The sequence below is a fragment of the Nelusetta ayraudi genome, unplaced genomic scaffold, assembly GCF_046127955.1.
Source record: "Nelusetta ayraudi isolate G7.1 ecotype Tasmania unplaced genomic scaffold, CSIRO-AGI_Nayr_v1 ptg000079l, whole genome shotgun sequence".
NCBI lineage: Eukaryota > Metazoa > Chordata > Actinopteri > Tetraodontiformes > Monacanthidae > Nelusetta > Nelusetta ayraudi.
Genome location: NW_027466129.1, coordinates 2,115,001 through 2,129,274, shown reverse-complemented (window position 1 = coordinate 2,129,274; position 14,274 = coordinate 2,115,001). Strand labels below are relative to the sequence as shown.

General features: G+C 44.2%; 3 protein-coding genes across 5 annotated transcripts in view; 2 read left to right on the top strand and 1 right to left on the bottom strand.

Moving 5' to 3' along the window:
* On the bottom strand, positions 1-1,966 carry LOC142900157 (beta-2-microglobulin-like). Of its 3 annotated transcripts, none has more exons than XM_076044278.1 (3): positions 1,807-1,966; positions 948-1,223; positions 1-386 (listed from the first exon to the last, which is right to left on the bottom strand). In XM_076044278.1, the coding sequence occupies exons 1-3, from the start codon at positions 1,865-1,867 to the stop codon at positions 373-375; spliced, it is 351 nt and encodes a 116-aa protein (XP_075900393.1). In that variant the 5' UTR covers positions 1,868-1,966; the 3' UTR covers positions 1-372. The 3 variants fall into 3 exon arrangements, with proteins under 3 accessions (XP_075900393.1, XP_075900391.1, XP_075900392.1); XM_076044276.1 differs by having other exon boundaries at positions 1-368; XM_076044277.1 differs by lacking the exon at positions 1-386 and adding an exon at positions 423-880.
* Positions 1,967-3,356: 1,390 nt separating this feature from the next.
* On the top strand, positions 3,357-5,641 carry LOC142900158 (beta-2-microglobulin-like). The gene is made up of 3 exons (XM_076044279.1): positions 3,357-3,519; positions 4,542-4,817; positions 5,060-5,641. The coding sequence occupies exons 1-3, from the start codon at positions 3,456-3,458 to the stop codon at positions 5,071-5,073; spliced, it is 354 nt and encodes a 117-aa protein (XP_075900394.1). The 5' UTR covers positions 3,357-3,455; the 3' UTR covers positions 5,074-5,641.
* Positions 5,642-6,207: 566 nt separating this feature from the next.
* Positions 6,208-14,274, top strand: part of lemd3 (LEM domain containing 3) — a 10,618-nt gene continuing 2,551 nt past the window's right edge. Inside the window, exons 1-9 of the mRNA XM_076044226.1 lie at positions 6,208-7,594; positions 7,902-7,942; positions 8,498-8,567; positions 10,143-10,216; positions 11,882-11,961; positions 12,067-12,212; positions 12,625-12,726; positions 13,717-13,819; positions 13,905-14,098. Of these exons, the coding sequence (XP_075900341.1) occupies positions 6,253-7,594; positions 7,902-7,942; positions 8,498-8,567; positions 10,143-10,216; positions 11,882-11,961; positions 12,067-12,212; positions 12,625-12,726; positions 13,717-13,819; positions 13,905-14,098 (2,152 nt within the window). The 5' untranslated portion in view covers positions 6,208-6,252. The remainder of the gene's footprint in view (positions 7,595-7,901; positions 7,943-8,497; positions 8,568-10,142; positions 10,217-11,881; positions 11,962-12,066; positions 12,213-12,624; positions 12,727-13,716; positions 13,820-13,904; positions 14,099-14,274) is intronic.

Genomic DNA, 14,274 nt, shown 5'->3' with positions numbered 1-14,274 from the left:
TTCTTTGGAGAAATTTATTTATTTCTTAAAAACAACCACTAGTCATGTCACCAGTATTTTGCATAGAAAGTTATATTTAAATGACAAACACAGAGTGCTGTGAAGGCTGAGATTTTACATTAAAGTATTGACAAGTATTGTCTTCAGCATATAATCAATAATACCTGGCGAGTGATTGGAGCGACTAAAGCTGACAGCCATCTTGTGCTGCGTCGTTACGAGAGAATAATTATGAAGAATTCAATGTACTGACAATAAAGAAGCATGAGGAATTTAACTGCAGTTCAATTGAGGATTCAATGTAAAGATGTGAAGTTCAACTTTGAGTCCAGAAGAACCAACAGCTGCTGCTGCTGCTGCTGCTGCTGCTGCTCACATGTTTGGATCTGGAAAAAAAAAACAATAAAACATACACATTTCAATGTATTTTTGCCTTTTTAAATGACATACAAATGGAAAACTTGACAGTATTATTTTATCAGATGAATTCAGATGAACTCATCTGTGTATTTTCAACCTGTTATATTCTGTACAGACTTATGGGGAAACATATTCATTGTTTGCCATTTCACACCTGCACTTTACAACAGTTCAATATTTATATCAATATACACGTTATGTATATATATGGTACATTAGTATTTAATTCCCTGTTAACGGCATTTGGATTTTCTGTACTTGTGACGTGAAATGGCAATAAAGTTGACTAATATTTAATTAATCTTATTTAATTTAATCGAACCTAATCTAATGTAATTTAATGACTGTAATCTAATTTTATCTAACGTATCTAATAACCCTCAGGGACAGGATGAGGACCCAGGACACAGGCTGTCTCCCTGGAGTGGTGTTCCAGGTACCAGAAGGAGACCCTGATGATCTAAAGCTCTGGAATCTAATCCAATCCAATCCAACCCAACCAACAATGTATCTCCAGTGTCACCCACCCCAGACGTAGGTCTTGGCCTCCTGTCTGCCATGGGTGACCTTGCAGCTGTACTGGTGGCCAGAAGAGGGCACGAAGGCGACGCTCTTGGTCAGGTGGAAGCGCCAGTCGCCCTTGAAGGCCAAGTCGGTCTGATTGGTGCCTTTCATCTCCTTCTGGTCCTCCAGCAGCTGGATGCTGAGGTCAGGGGGGTGGAAGCCGCTTACGTAGCAGATCAGGACGTTGTTCTGGCCAAAGAGGCCTGGCTGTTTGCTGTACACCTGCACCTTAGGTGGCGCTGTGGAGCCGCACAATGACAAGACAATGAGAGAGCAGTACAGGACAGTGATTCCGTGTGTTGTAATATAGTGTGATAGTGGCTGTGATCAGCAAATGGCAGTAACTCGGCTTTTCAACGATTAAAAAAAATAAAAAAATAAAATAAAAGAAGAAAGAAATCGCAGCTGCGTCACAGCCGCCGACATCTTGGCTCCACGGGAGAAATCGAAAGTAAGTTTTTCAGCTCATAAAGCTCGTTTATCATATAATCCTTCGATTAAACAGCAAACTTAAAAATTTAGTGGCGGAGTTTGAGCTACTTTTTGGAGTTTTATCCTATAAAACCCTGTTGATCACGCTGCTAATTACACCACACCCACATTTTATTTCAGTCCTATTCGCTATTAAAATAAAAATATTTCTAATAAAACAAAAACAAAACGAGAAGACTTTTTTTTTTTCCTTCGCGAATGAAAATATTTCGCCCTGAGCTGTGACATCTGCTTTCCGGCACTATCTTCGATCACAATGACATTGCGATGGTCGTAAAAGTATATACTGTGTGTGTGTGCGTGTGCGCGCGGCACGCTGTATATACTCACAGTACTTCTCTGCGTAGGCGGCTGCTGCCAGAGCGGCGACGAAGAAGAAAAGCAGCTTCATGGTAAGTTGTTTTGTTCGTAGTTCGTGGTTCGAATGATTCCAGAACCCGAGGCAGGATGAGACTGAAGTGAAAGTGAGCTATAACACACACTTAACTGAGCCAGATGCCCCACCCCTTTAGTATCCAAAACACCAATCAACAATCCAGTTTCGTTGCCAGGCAGAATTCAATTGGACAGGTTTTTAGTTCACGGCGCCGTGCGGAAAGTCCCAAAAGTACAGAAGCGCATTGCTGCCTTACGACACACACAAAAAAAAAAAAACACACAAAAAAAATAGGGCTGTTTTGACGTTATATATATATATATATATATATATATATATATATATATATATATATATATATATATATATATATATATATATATATATATATATATATATATATTAGAATGGCAGCACACTACAAAAAAGTGCAAATTTCTCTTGGAGATTAATAAAGTATTCATCTATCTTAAAAAAAAAAAAAAAGGTGCTGGGTATCACGTTATAAGGTGAAACTTTCACGTGACATTTTCACGTTTTTACTTGATGATTTTTGACGTAAAGGCGCATTGCTGCCATCCTCGGGAGAAAAAAAAACACTGCCCAGTTTCACTTAGTGTGGCAGCACATTAGAAAAAAAAACCCCCAACAGTGCCCAGTTATAGGGTTGCCACCCGTCCCGTTTTTCCCAGAATTGTTCTGAGTTGACACAATTTGTCCCGTTTTTTAGGGAAAATGACAAAACCTCATTTGATTTCGTCTGTGGTCTACTCCCGTAAAATACGCGATTGTCTCATATTTGGCAACTAAAAAAACCTGTCCTGTAATGAACTGATTACACCCCCCACCCCCCGTGGACAGACTTGAGATATCGCCCGCCCGGATTTGAAACTCTAGGTGGCAACCCGAGCCCAGCATCACGTGATAAGGTGAAACATTCACATTAAACGTGATTTGTTATTACGTTAAAACGCGTTAAAACAATCATGTTATTTTGTAAGTTTCACGTTTTTACGAGAGGATTTTGACTTAATAGTGCATTGCTTCCATACTCGAAAAATATTGCTTAATATTGCTCAGATTCACGTTATAACAAGATAGTTCCACGAAATAACGTTATAGTTTTGCGTTTTTACGTGAAAATTATCACGTAAAAACGTGATACTAGAATATAATAGTGCCCGTATTGTTTTGCGCTTTAACGTGCGTGGAAATGAACTTGATACCGAGCACTATTATTTTTCTTGTATGTTGCCATAGTAAACAAAGAAAAACACGTTTCAACGTGATATTGACTACTACTATTTTCTTTACAAGTATGGCAGCAATGCGCATTTGAACTTTTTTTTTTTTTTCTAGTATCGTAACAATGCGCTTCCGTACTTTGGGACTTTCCGCACGGCGCCGTCAACTCAAACCTGTCCAAATGAACTCTGCCTGGCAACAGGAAATTTGGATTATTGATTGGTGTTTTGGATGCTAAAGGGGTGGGGCTTCCGGCTCAGTCAGTCAGTTAAGTGTTTGTGTTGCTCGCTTTCACTTCAGCCTCGTCTCACCTGGAGTTGTACAGTCACTGGAATCTCAAACTGCGAAGAAAACCACTATGAAGCTGCTGCTTTTCTTCTTCGTCGCCGCTCTGGCAGCGGCCGCTTACGGAGAGAAGTACTGTGAGTACACACACACACACACACACACACACACACACACACTACGCATATAAACTTGTACTGCCATCGCCGTGTCATTGTAATGGAAGATAACTCCGGAATTCGGATGTCGCAGCTCGGCGCGATTTTTTTTTTCATTCGCGAATGAAAAATAAAATCTCTTCGCGTTTATTAGTTACACGTCATTTTTAGTTTAATCGTGAACATAATGTGGGTGTGACTTCATTCGCAGCTGGAATCAACAGGGTTTCTGTCATCAAACTACAGAAGAGGAGCGTAAAGTTTTACGCCCTAAGGTGCAGGTGTACAGCAAACAAACAGGCCTATTTGGCCAGAAGAACGTCCTGATCTGTACGTGAGCGGCCACTAAAGTTGTAAATATGTTACTCGCAATACTGCGAAAGTCCTTAGTAATAAATATAGTCGAATATTTTCTTATCTACTTCCTGGAACGAGTCGAACTTAAAAACGGTGTGAGGGCGCCCTCCCTTGGCCTTCTTGGTGTGTTGCGGATATCGGTATGGCGCGGACCTGTTGTTCTGAGAATAGAATGGAATAGAATACAGTGGGATATAATGCAATTGAGCGGGATATAATAGACTAAAATAGAATGGGATGGAATACGGTGGGATAGAATGGAACAGGATACAACAGATTGGGATAGAATAAAAATAGAATAGAGTAGTACAGGATTGAATAGAAAAGAATGGGACAGAGTTGAATAGAATGAAATAGTGACAAAATGGAACAGAATAGTGTGGAAGAGAATGGAATGGGATACAATAGATCCAATTATAACCTACTCTAATCTAAACCAATCAAATGTATTTCAGTCTAATCTAATGAAATAGAATGGGATATATTATAATGGGAACAAATAGAGTGTGATAGAATAGAATGGGATACAATAGAATAGAAACCTTTATTAATCCCACATTGAGGGAAATTGGAAGGAAAATGGCACTTCTTTACAAGATGCTACAAAAAGCGGTGTGACGTTATGACCTCCTTCTGCTCCACAGCGCCTCCTAAGGTGCAGGTGTACAGCAAACAGCCAGGCCTCTTTGGCCAGGACAACGTCCTGATCTGCTACGTAAGCGGCTTCCACCCCCCTGACCTCAGCATCCAGCTGCTGGAGGACCAGAAGGAGATGAAAGGCACCAATCAGACCGACCTGGCCTTCAAGGGCGACTGGCGCTTCCACCTGACCAAGAGCGTCGCCTTCGTGCCCTCTTCTGGCCGCCAGTACAGCTGCAAGGTCACCCATGGCAGACAGGAGGCCAAGACCTACGTCTGGGGTGGGTGACACTGGAGATACATTGTTGGTTGGGTTGGATTGGATTGGATTACATTCATTATATTGCATTGAATTAAATAGAATATATTAGATTCATTAGATTAGATATTCTATTGTATCCCATCAATTGTATCATATTCCAGCCCAATAATAATAATAATAATAATAATAATAATAAAAATAACAATAAATAATAATGCAAACATGTTGCACTCAGTCTTGATGACTTTTATTGTTTTCCAGATCCAAACATGTGAGCAGCAGTAGCAGCAGCAGCTGTTGGTTCTTCTGGACTGGAAGTGGAACCTCACATCTTCAAATTAAATCATCATCATCATCATCATCATCATCATTCTCACTTGTGTTCTGATGGAATGTAAAGAAGAAAAATTGTAGAATTGTGACAGACTGCTCACATTGCTCACATTGATTATCATAAACTGGAGACTTCAATGTTGTTTCTCTACCTTCACACTTCTCTGTTCATTCGTTCAACTGTTTCTATGTAAAACATTACTTAGATTAACATAGATTTATATGTTCAATGTTCTGCGATGAACTAGCGACTTGTCCAGGGTGTCCCCTGCCTTCGCCCTATGACAGCTGGGATAGGCTACAGCAGACCCCCGTGACCCTGAGCTTGGGACTAAGCGGGTATGGAAAATGAATTAAAAAGAGCCATTTCTTTTTAATCAATCTTTTTTGCACTATACTATTGCTGTAACAATGCAAATTTCTTCAATGTGGGATTAATGAAGCTATTCCATTCTATTCTATTCTATTACTGATGGTTGTTTTAAAAAAAATAAATTTCTTTTGAAAGAACATCTCCACCTCCCTTTTTTCGTTCCATAGAGGGCAGTTCCACGTTTTTGCAACAAAATATGCCCAATTAAAATACTTCGACTTTTGTTGTCAAAAGTTGAACCAGAATCAATCAGCAACACTACTACATACTATAATACATGGATTTTTAGCAGGAAAAAAAATGTTTTTTAGGTGTACTTACTGACACTAAAAAGCTTGTAGTTAAAAGTAAACAGGAAGCTACTCGGGTGAAAACGGAAATGACGTTAAGAGGCTTTTGCTTTAAAGCCTTTCGTCTTTAATAACGAAATTGATTTCTTTTTTCTTTTTTTTTTTTTAATAAATAAATATCTTCTTGCCTGTAGTTTTCCCCCTAATCTTTGCCCTAATCAGCTACCGTAGATGGTCTTTATATATTACGACGAGAGAATTCAGCAATACTTTTTGATGTCCGTGGACTTAAAATATAAATAAAAATGAAAAAAATAAAAAAAAGTTTTTTTTTTCTTTCGAAAAGTCGTAAAATATACGTCACACAACACATCCATATCCTTTTCCCCCACCTACGTCACGTCCGCTTCACGGCGGCAGCAGCAGCAGCAGCAGCAACAGGGAGAGATTTGTTCAAGATGGCGGCGGCGGCGCAGCTAAGCGACGACGAGCTCTTTACTGAGCTGAAGCTGCTCGGCTTCACCCCGGGGCCGCTCACCGAGAACACCCGGCCGGTGTACCTGAAGAAGCTCAAGAAGCTCCGCGAAGAGCAGCAGGAGAAGCAGAAGAAGCAGCAGCAGCAGCCGCAGCCGCGGAGCAAAGGCCGTAGCAACGGCAACGGAGCTAACAGCGCTAGCAGCGGAGCTAGCAGAGGCTCTAGCTACAGCAACAGCGCTAGCAGCAGAGCTAGCAACTCCGTGGGACCCAGGCCGCTCGTCCGTGACGTCACGCACCTGAATTCGAGCAGGAGAGCCGGCCGGAAGTCGTCCGTGCTCGGATTCAGTTCAGACGAGTCGGACGCCGATGTTCCGGCGGCGGTGAGGCGGAAGAGCGGGAGCTCCGAGCGGCGCGACGCGGCAGCGGCGGCCCTCGGCAGTGGCGGCTTCCAGGCCGAGTCGGCGGCTCCCGAACACCCGTCGGCCGCTAGTTCCGGTTCTCCGGCCGCTTCCGGCAGCGTGTCCCCCGCCTGGGCCGCTTCCAACCCGGACTGCGGAGGCTGCTACTGTTGCTCCAGGGACGTCAAGAGCCACTGTCGTTCCTTGAACGGCTGTCGGGTCTCGAGTTGGAGCAGCAGTTCCGGGCGGGACCGGGAGCAGAACCGGAACCGGGACTATTCGGACTCCGAGTCGGACTCGGAAGCGACGAGTTTGGTCTTTTTTGGCGCCTCTAGGTTGCAGCCGAGTCGGAGTACCACAGCAACAGCAACTTCACCCCGGTTTCATCACTCCTCCACTGCTGCTGCCGTGATCGAGCGCGGGTCCCAGACCAGGCCTCTGAACAGAAACAACCTGGAGGTGGAGCAGCTGGAGGAAGAGGAGGTGGAGGAGGAGATGAAGAAAAGAAGAACGCCGAGCTCATCCAGGAGGACCACCAACTCAGAACGTTCCAGTACCGGAGCGGAGCAGAACCACCACCATGATGATGAGGATGAGGATGAGGATGATGATCACAAAGAACCGACCAGCAGCAGTAGCCGCTCGGCCGCAGGGTTGAGGTCTCGGTTCCCCTCCTACAGCAGGTTCTCCCGCTTCCAGGACCACCAGGACCAGAACCGGCGGGCCGAGGACGAGCTGCTGCAGCAATTTCAGAGGGCAGAGGGGGGGCAGGCGGCCTTGCCGGGTGGCTGCTGCTGCTTCAGCGCCCACTACCTCTCCATGCTGCTGCTGGCGGCCGCCGTGGTCTTCTTCCTGCTGCTGGGCCTGGTCTACCTGCGGGTGAGGGGCTCTGGCTTCACTGCAGCGCCAGTGGAGGAGCAGCAGGGTGAGGCACTGAGACCCAGAGGCAGTAGAGAGATACTGGGCACCACTGGGGGACACATTGGGAGACACGGAGGGACACTAGAACACACACTGGGACTCACTGGGAACCACTGGGATGCATTGGGGCACACTGGAACACATTAGGACACACAAGTGGGAGGTACTGGGGCACACTGGGAGAGACATGGGGACACTGGGAACCACTGGTTTAGTTTGGGTTCCGCACTGGTTAAATGTGGTGAAAGTCATGGACAATTACAGTCTGTAATGTAATTGCTGATATTTTCTTCTTTGTTTTTGTGTCACAGAGAAGCGCCATCCCTTTGGCAGTGACTTCGACTCCTCCTACGTGAGTATCAATCTTTTACGATACCTGGTATTGGTACCGGGGTTGAGTATTTGAGCTCTCGTTCTTGTAAGATCCATGCCGATACCACGACACTGATACAAGTTATATATGCATGTATTTGGCAATTTTTGTTCATTGGGGACTGATACCCAATACCGCTATCAGGGTTGAGTACTTAAGTCCTCGTACTCGTAAGATATGTGCCAATACCGCGACACAGATACCAGTTGTATATCGATGTATCTGACAATTTTTGTTAAATGTGCGTTTGTACTGCAGTGAAACTTGTCCCAGTATTCAAGTGCTCAACCCCGGTATCGGTTGTGATACCAAATATTAGTATGGGTGCTAATACCCGATACCGGTATCGATACCAATACCAGGACTGAGTACTCTACTCGTACCCGCAAAAATATGCGCTTATACCATGACACCGATACCAGTTGTATATCGATGTGTATGAAAATTTTGTTAAATGTGTGTTTGTACTGCAGTGAAACTTGTTCTAGAAAGACTTGCTGAGAGTGTGTGTGTTCGTGCGTGTTTCTCCTGCAGACCAAATCTGAGAAGGATCTGATCCTGAAGCTGCTGCTCAACCTCCACAACCACCTAGCTCACATTGCTGGTAAATACTGCATCGTGCGTGTGTGTGTGTGTGTGCGTGTGCGTGTGTGTGTGTGTGTGTGTGTGTGTGTGTGTGTGTGTGTGTGTGTGTGTGTGTGTGTGTGTGTGTGTGCGCGCGCGCGCGCATGTATGTTAGTGTTGTCACAATACTGGATTTTTACACTTTGATACAATATTTTCAAAAATACTGATATTCAACACCATTTTTGATACTAACAATCACAGAGATTTTAGTGCAAAAATGTTTCTTTTTATTTATAGAAAAATTAATAAGGAACTTCTGTCTTGAGGTAGAGAACTTTTTCAAGTAATTTTTTTCACAGTAACAATATCCATTTTTATGCACTTGTTAAAAGGCGTCAGAAAGTCACACATTCAAAACAAAATACATTTTTAAAGCAATTGAAGAAAACTGTTTGAATTAGGGCTGGGTGATAAAACAATAGTGATATTAATTGAAAAACCTAAAGGCCACTCCAACTATATATCCGGTAATATCAGAGCCAGTTCTCTGGTAATATCTACACCATGGATGTATAAAGGAAAAGCCACACACACGCAAACGGAGAATAATTTCCGTATCCTGCTCTGTAGAGCGGATATGCTTCCTAACGTTGATTAGCTTTAGCGATCACTCGCTAACAGGATAACAAGTTAAAGTAAACGCCGATATATATTATAACTCTATGCATCACATGCTTTTCAAGTACTGTTACCAACCTCTTTGAATTGTTTATACAGGTCTTTGTGTCTGTCTTGGAGGTGTTTTGACAAATTTGTCGTGTTGGCTACTTTTGTCGGCACAGTTTTTGGCATCGCTTGCACGTCGGCTTGCAAACTGTCCTTTGGCTTCCCTTGTTCTTCCAGCTCAAATCCGAAGAACCTCCAAAACAGCTGATCGCCCTTCTCGTCGCTCTCCGCGGTCAATCCAAAAGCATATACCGAATGTTTTGTTTCCAAAACAGTCTGTTGTTCAGTGTAGTGGAGGAGAAAGAGAATATTTTGCTGCAGTTGCTGCAACAGGCCAATCATCTGCTCGAGCCGTCATTGTTGTTATGAGTGGTCTTTCGCGTCTCACTGCCGGCTCAGGTAGGGGAGGGGTTTAGAGGTGTGACATCAGCGTATCCAAAAAAAAGCACGGTCTCAGCGTTTACACGAATCCGGGCAAGCAGCGTTTTCAAAAAAGTGCGCGGTGTGTGCGGTTTCAGTGAATCCCGTATTCGTGTAAACGGCCCCTGAGAGAGTGTCAGCCCCTTCCCTCCTGCCGCAGAGGGAGGAGGGGGAGCGCTCTGAGTGTCTTTGTGTGTGTTGGTGGCAGCGCAAGTCCATAACGAGGGCATTTCGAGTATCGATATATCGATAATACGGAAAAGTCATATTGAACCGCTTTTGTATTTTCAATGTTGATATTTAATCAATAAATCAATATTTTTGACAACGATCGGCTAATTTTGTGGGCTAAATGGTTGCTCACGCTAACCCCTGGAATATCGTCTTGGTAGTCCACATCTATTCACTTCTACCTCTATGTTGTTCCCTCGTGTTCTAATGTGTTTTCTCTGATTCTGATTGGCAGGTGGGCACGACTGCGGTGACGCCCAGCACCCCAACCGCAGCCTGTCATTGGACGAGGCCGTGGCCTTCCTTCAGGTGGGTTCTCATTGAACCGTTTGGAGAAGAACACCAGTATTGAGTATTAGTACGAATAATATGAGCTGAACTGCATTTGGAACTGTGAGTTTATATATTTTTTTAGGGATGTACCGATATTAGTACCTGGTATCGGTACTGATAACCTTGGTTGAGTACTCGTAAAATACATGCTGATACCACGATGCCGATACCAAGGACTTGTATTTGTAAAATGTGTGCTGATGCTATGATCCCAGTATCCGGTATCAATACCGATACCGTAGTTGAGTCCTCTACTCATAAAATATGTGCTGATACCACTATACCGATACCAGTATTAGTTTCAGTGCCAATACCGGGGTTGAGGATTCGTACTAATAGAATTATGTGCTGATACCACGATAAGCAGTATCTGATATTGATACTGATACTGGGGTTGAATACTCTACTGGTACTAGTAAAATACATGCTGATATCGCGATAACAGTTTAAGGTATCAATGCCAGGGTTGCGTACTCCACTTGTAAAGCACGTGCCAATACCATGACACCGATACCAGTTGTATCTGTGTATCTGAAAATTGCGAAAACCTGTAAGTACTGAGGTATTCGGCATCGGTCAGAGCATTCGTACTACTTGGTTCGTAGTATAAGTGTTATCGGTTTTTGTATCTTTCCTTTGCTGTTCACTTTGGGGTTTTTGGAAGGTCAATCTGGGGTTGACAATATAACTGGCCCGGTGGCCCGGGCGTACTTAAAAAACTTTAAGTGGCACTGCTGACGCCCCTACCACTGGCCCGGTGGAGCCAGTAAAAAGTAATGCCCCTAAAAAAAAAACAAGTACAAAAATCTAATTTCACATTAATTCCCTCTGGATCAGTGTTTTGCAAATACTTCTGTGAAACCATCTTGGAAACTAACGCTAACATGTTACGCGATCCCGATCAAAGACAGCCAGCGCTGTTAGAGAAAAGTTAACATGTATGAATGTGATAACTCCTACGCTTTGCGGTGTAACTATGGAGAAAATAACGTCGTCATAACGACGGTCTCGTCTGAAACCGCAGATCTTGCAAGCATACATGTCCCATTTGTGACACTGTACATCAGCATTTGAATTATTTCTATTCATAATGTTATTAATATCACAGAATTATTATGATACAATTGTTTTAATAGTTAACCATAATAATAAACACCTGTTTAAGCTTGTGTCCATGTAAGCTGTAGGGATGGCTGTTTTGAGCTGGTGGCAGTCAGGGTCCAGAAGCAGACGACAAGGTTATACTGCCTGGGCATCAGGAGGGAGGCACAAAAATCATCCAGCTGAGGAGGACATGGAGGAAGAATTTATTTCACTTCAGTTAGGCACTGTTGGAATAAGTGTATTTGCACTTTTGATTTATGTATTTGCACCTTTTTGCTGCACTTTTGAAAACCTACCTCAAAAAATGTTAGTGAATTAAATTGTTCTTCTTTGCTTTTATGGGAATTGATTCCTGATGTTGACCTGGGCCAGTGGTTACAATAGTGGAGCCAGTGATCTTCAAAAGTCGGAGGGCCAGTGGCAAATTTCCTTTGTCTACCCCTGGTCACTGGTCTCTAATCCTTGACCGACTACGACTACTCAACAAACCAAAGTACCTACAAACTGTGTGTACTACGTCTATGTCATGTCTTCCAGAACCAGAACCAAGAATTTGAAGACCTGGTTCTGACGTCCTTGGAGTGGCTTCTGCGGACCGGACAGGACGTCGGTATCAGGTCCGCTATCAACTTCCTGCTTCCCATCCCATCCCATCCAATCAGAACGCTGTGACCCGGTACCACGACAAATTCACTTTGTGTGTGCTCCATGTACTTGTTCAGGCTGATGGGTGAGGTGGCCAACGAGCTACCCACTGACTTGTCGGAGGTCCGGCGGCTTGAGTCGACCCATCCCAGCATGCCGCTGAGTTGCCGCCTGCGCCGCGCACTGCTAACGGTGGCCTGCAGGGTCCTGTTGCTGTCAGCCGGTGGGTTAGCATGCAGTTAGTTAATGCTAACAACGTCATCACAAGCAGGGCTGAAACACTGTCAGAAATGACCAGGGGCGCTCCGATACTAGCATTGGTACAGATACCGTGGATCTTGCTGCTGGCAGCTGGTCGGTTGGCATGCTAATGCTAACGTCATCATTAGCACGGCTGAAATGGTATCAATGTCACTAGGGATGAACTGATAGTAGCATAGGTACTGATACCAAAGTTTCCTGCCGGCAGCCGGTGGGTGTTATCCTCCGCAGCTAGCATGCTAATGCTAGCGTCAACAGTAGTGGGGCTGAAACAGTATTGAATGGTAATAATTGCACTGCTAACGCTCACCTTCTCTTGGCTCTGGAGGGTGCTAACGTTAAAAATTATGGTGTGTACTTGTGTGTGCTTGCAGTACTGTGCTGTGTACTCAGTACTGCGTGGCTAGTGAAGTACCGCTGGCGGAGGCAGCAGGAGGAGTCGCGGCAGATGTACGTTATGGTGGCACAGATTGTCGGTAAGTAGTTTCAGAGTACTTTCTAAATGTTTTCTGAGCACTTTCTAAATATCTTGCTACTGTATACCATGTTAAAACTGCACAAATACAGTAATGAAGAACTATCTTTTCATATTTTTTTTTTAAACTAACCGACCCACTGTACCCCAGTACTTGCATTTCAGTACTCACGGATACCGAATACTTCATATTAAAACATTCCTAGTCATTTTGACATCGAAATGACGATGCACATATAACAATACCAGTATTATTAGTACAGTTTTGGTACCGCCACCGGGGTTGAGTATCAGTATCAGTACATCCCTACTTTTTTCGTGTTAACTGCATGCAAAATATTGTTGACCAGGAATGCAGATACCGATACAGATATTGGGTATCAATACTGATGTCGGGGTTAAGGATCGGTATAGGTACATCCCTATTTTTTACACGTGAATTTCATGCAAACATTAGCGCTGCTGCAACAAAAAATAGTTGACAATTACAAGAGATGTACCGATACTGATACCAGTATTGGCATCGGCACGTCCCTAGACATTTTCATATCAATGATATTTGGAATTAATGTTTTCACGCAGTTAATATTATTATAAAGCACTGATACCCATTGCTATTATTGGTGCATCCATAGTTATTTCCATCATCATCATATCAACATCATTTTTTGTTGCAGCCTTACCAATGTTTCCACACAGTTAAAAATAAGTAGGGATGAACCGATACTCAACCCCGGTATAGGTACCGATAAGGTTTGACTACTTGGTGTCTGAAAGTCAATAACATCCAGTCATGTAAGTGAACGCAATCAACATTAAAAAGTAGGGATGCACTGATACGATACTCCACAGTACTTTTAATCGGTACCAGTTCACCCTTAGGCATTTTGAGACTGATGTATCAGTGGTATTGACGTGCTGTCCAATATCATCCTCCTATCTCTCTTCGTCTTCTTCTCCTGTCATTAACCCGGTGTTTGCTGCCCTGCAGACATGCTGCGGAGCCAAAGCGAGGCCTGCCAGGAGAACCAGGACCTGCTCCCCTACCTGCCCATCCCCAACATCCGGGACTCACTGCTCCAGCCCCAGGACCGGTCGGTACCGCTTGACCTTTCACCATTCCCTCCGGCCCCTGTATCGGCTGACCTTTGACCCCTGACCCCTCTATGTGTGTTACAGGGCCAGGCTGGGCCGGGTGTGGGATCAGGCCGAGGCCTTCCTGTCCACCAAAGAGTCTCGGGTCCGGACCGAGACCCAGCGGGTGGACGGGGCTGACTTCCTGGTCTGGAGGTGGATCCAGCCTCCCATTGGCTGTGAACGCAGCTCCCCACAGGCCCCGCCCACCTCCTCCTCCAAGGTCTGGCAGGGCAAAGGTAACAGCAGCTCACAGGACGTTGCCGGTATCAGTATTGGATCAGAAAAATTGCTACCCCAAAAGTTCCTGACGAGAGTTTGGACTTGGAAACTCTCTTTGTATGAGTTAGGGAGGTATTGGTACCAATACCAGTATCAGTACCGATATCAGCACTGATATCAGTATCAGTATTGG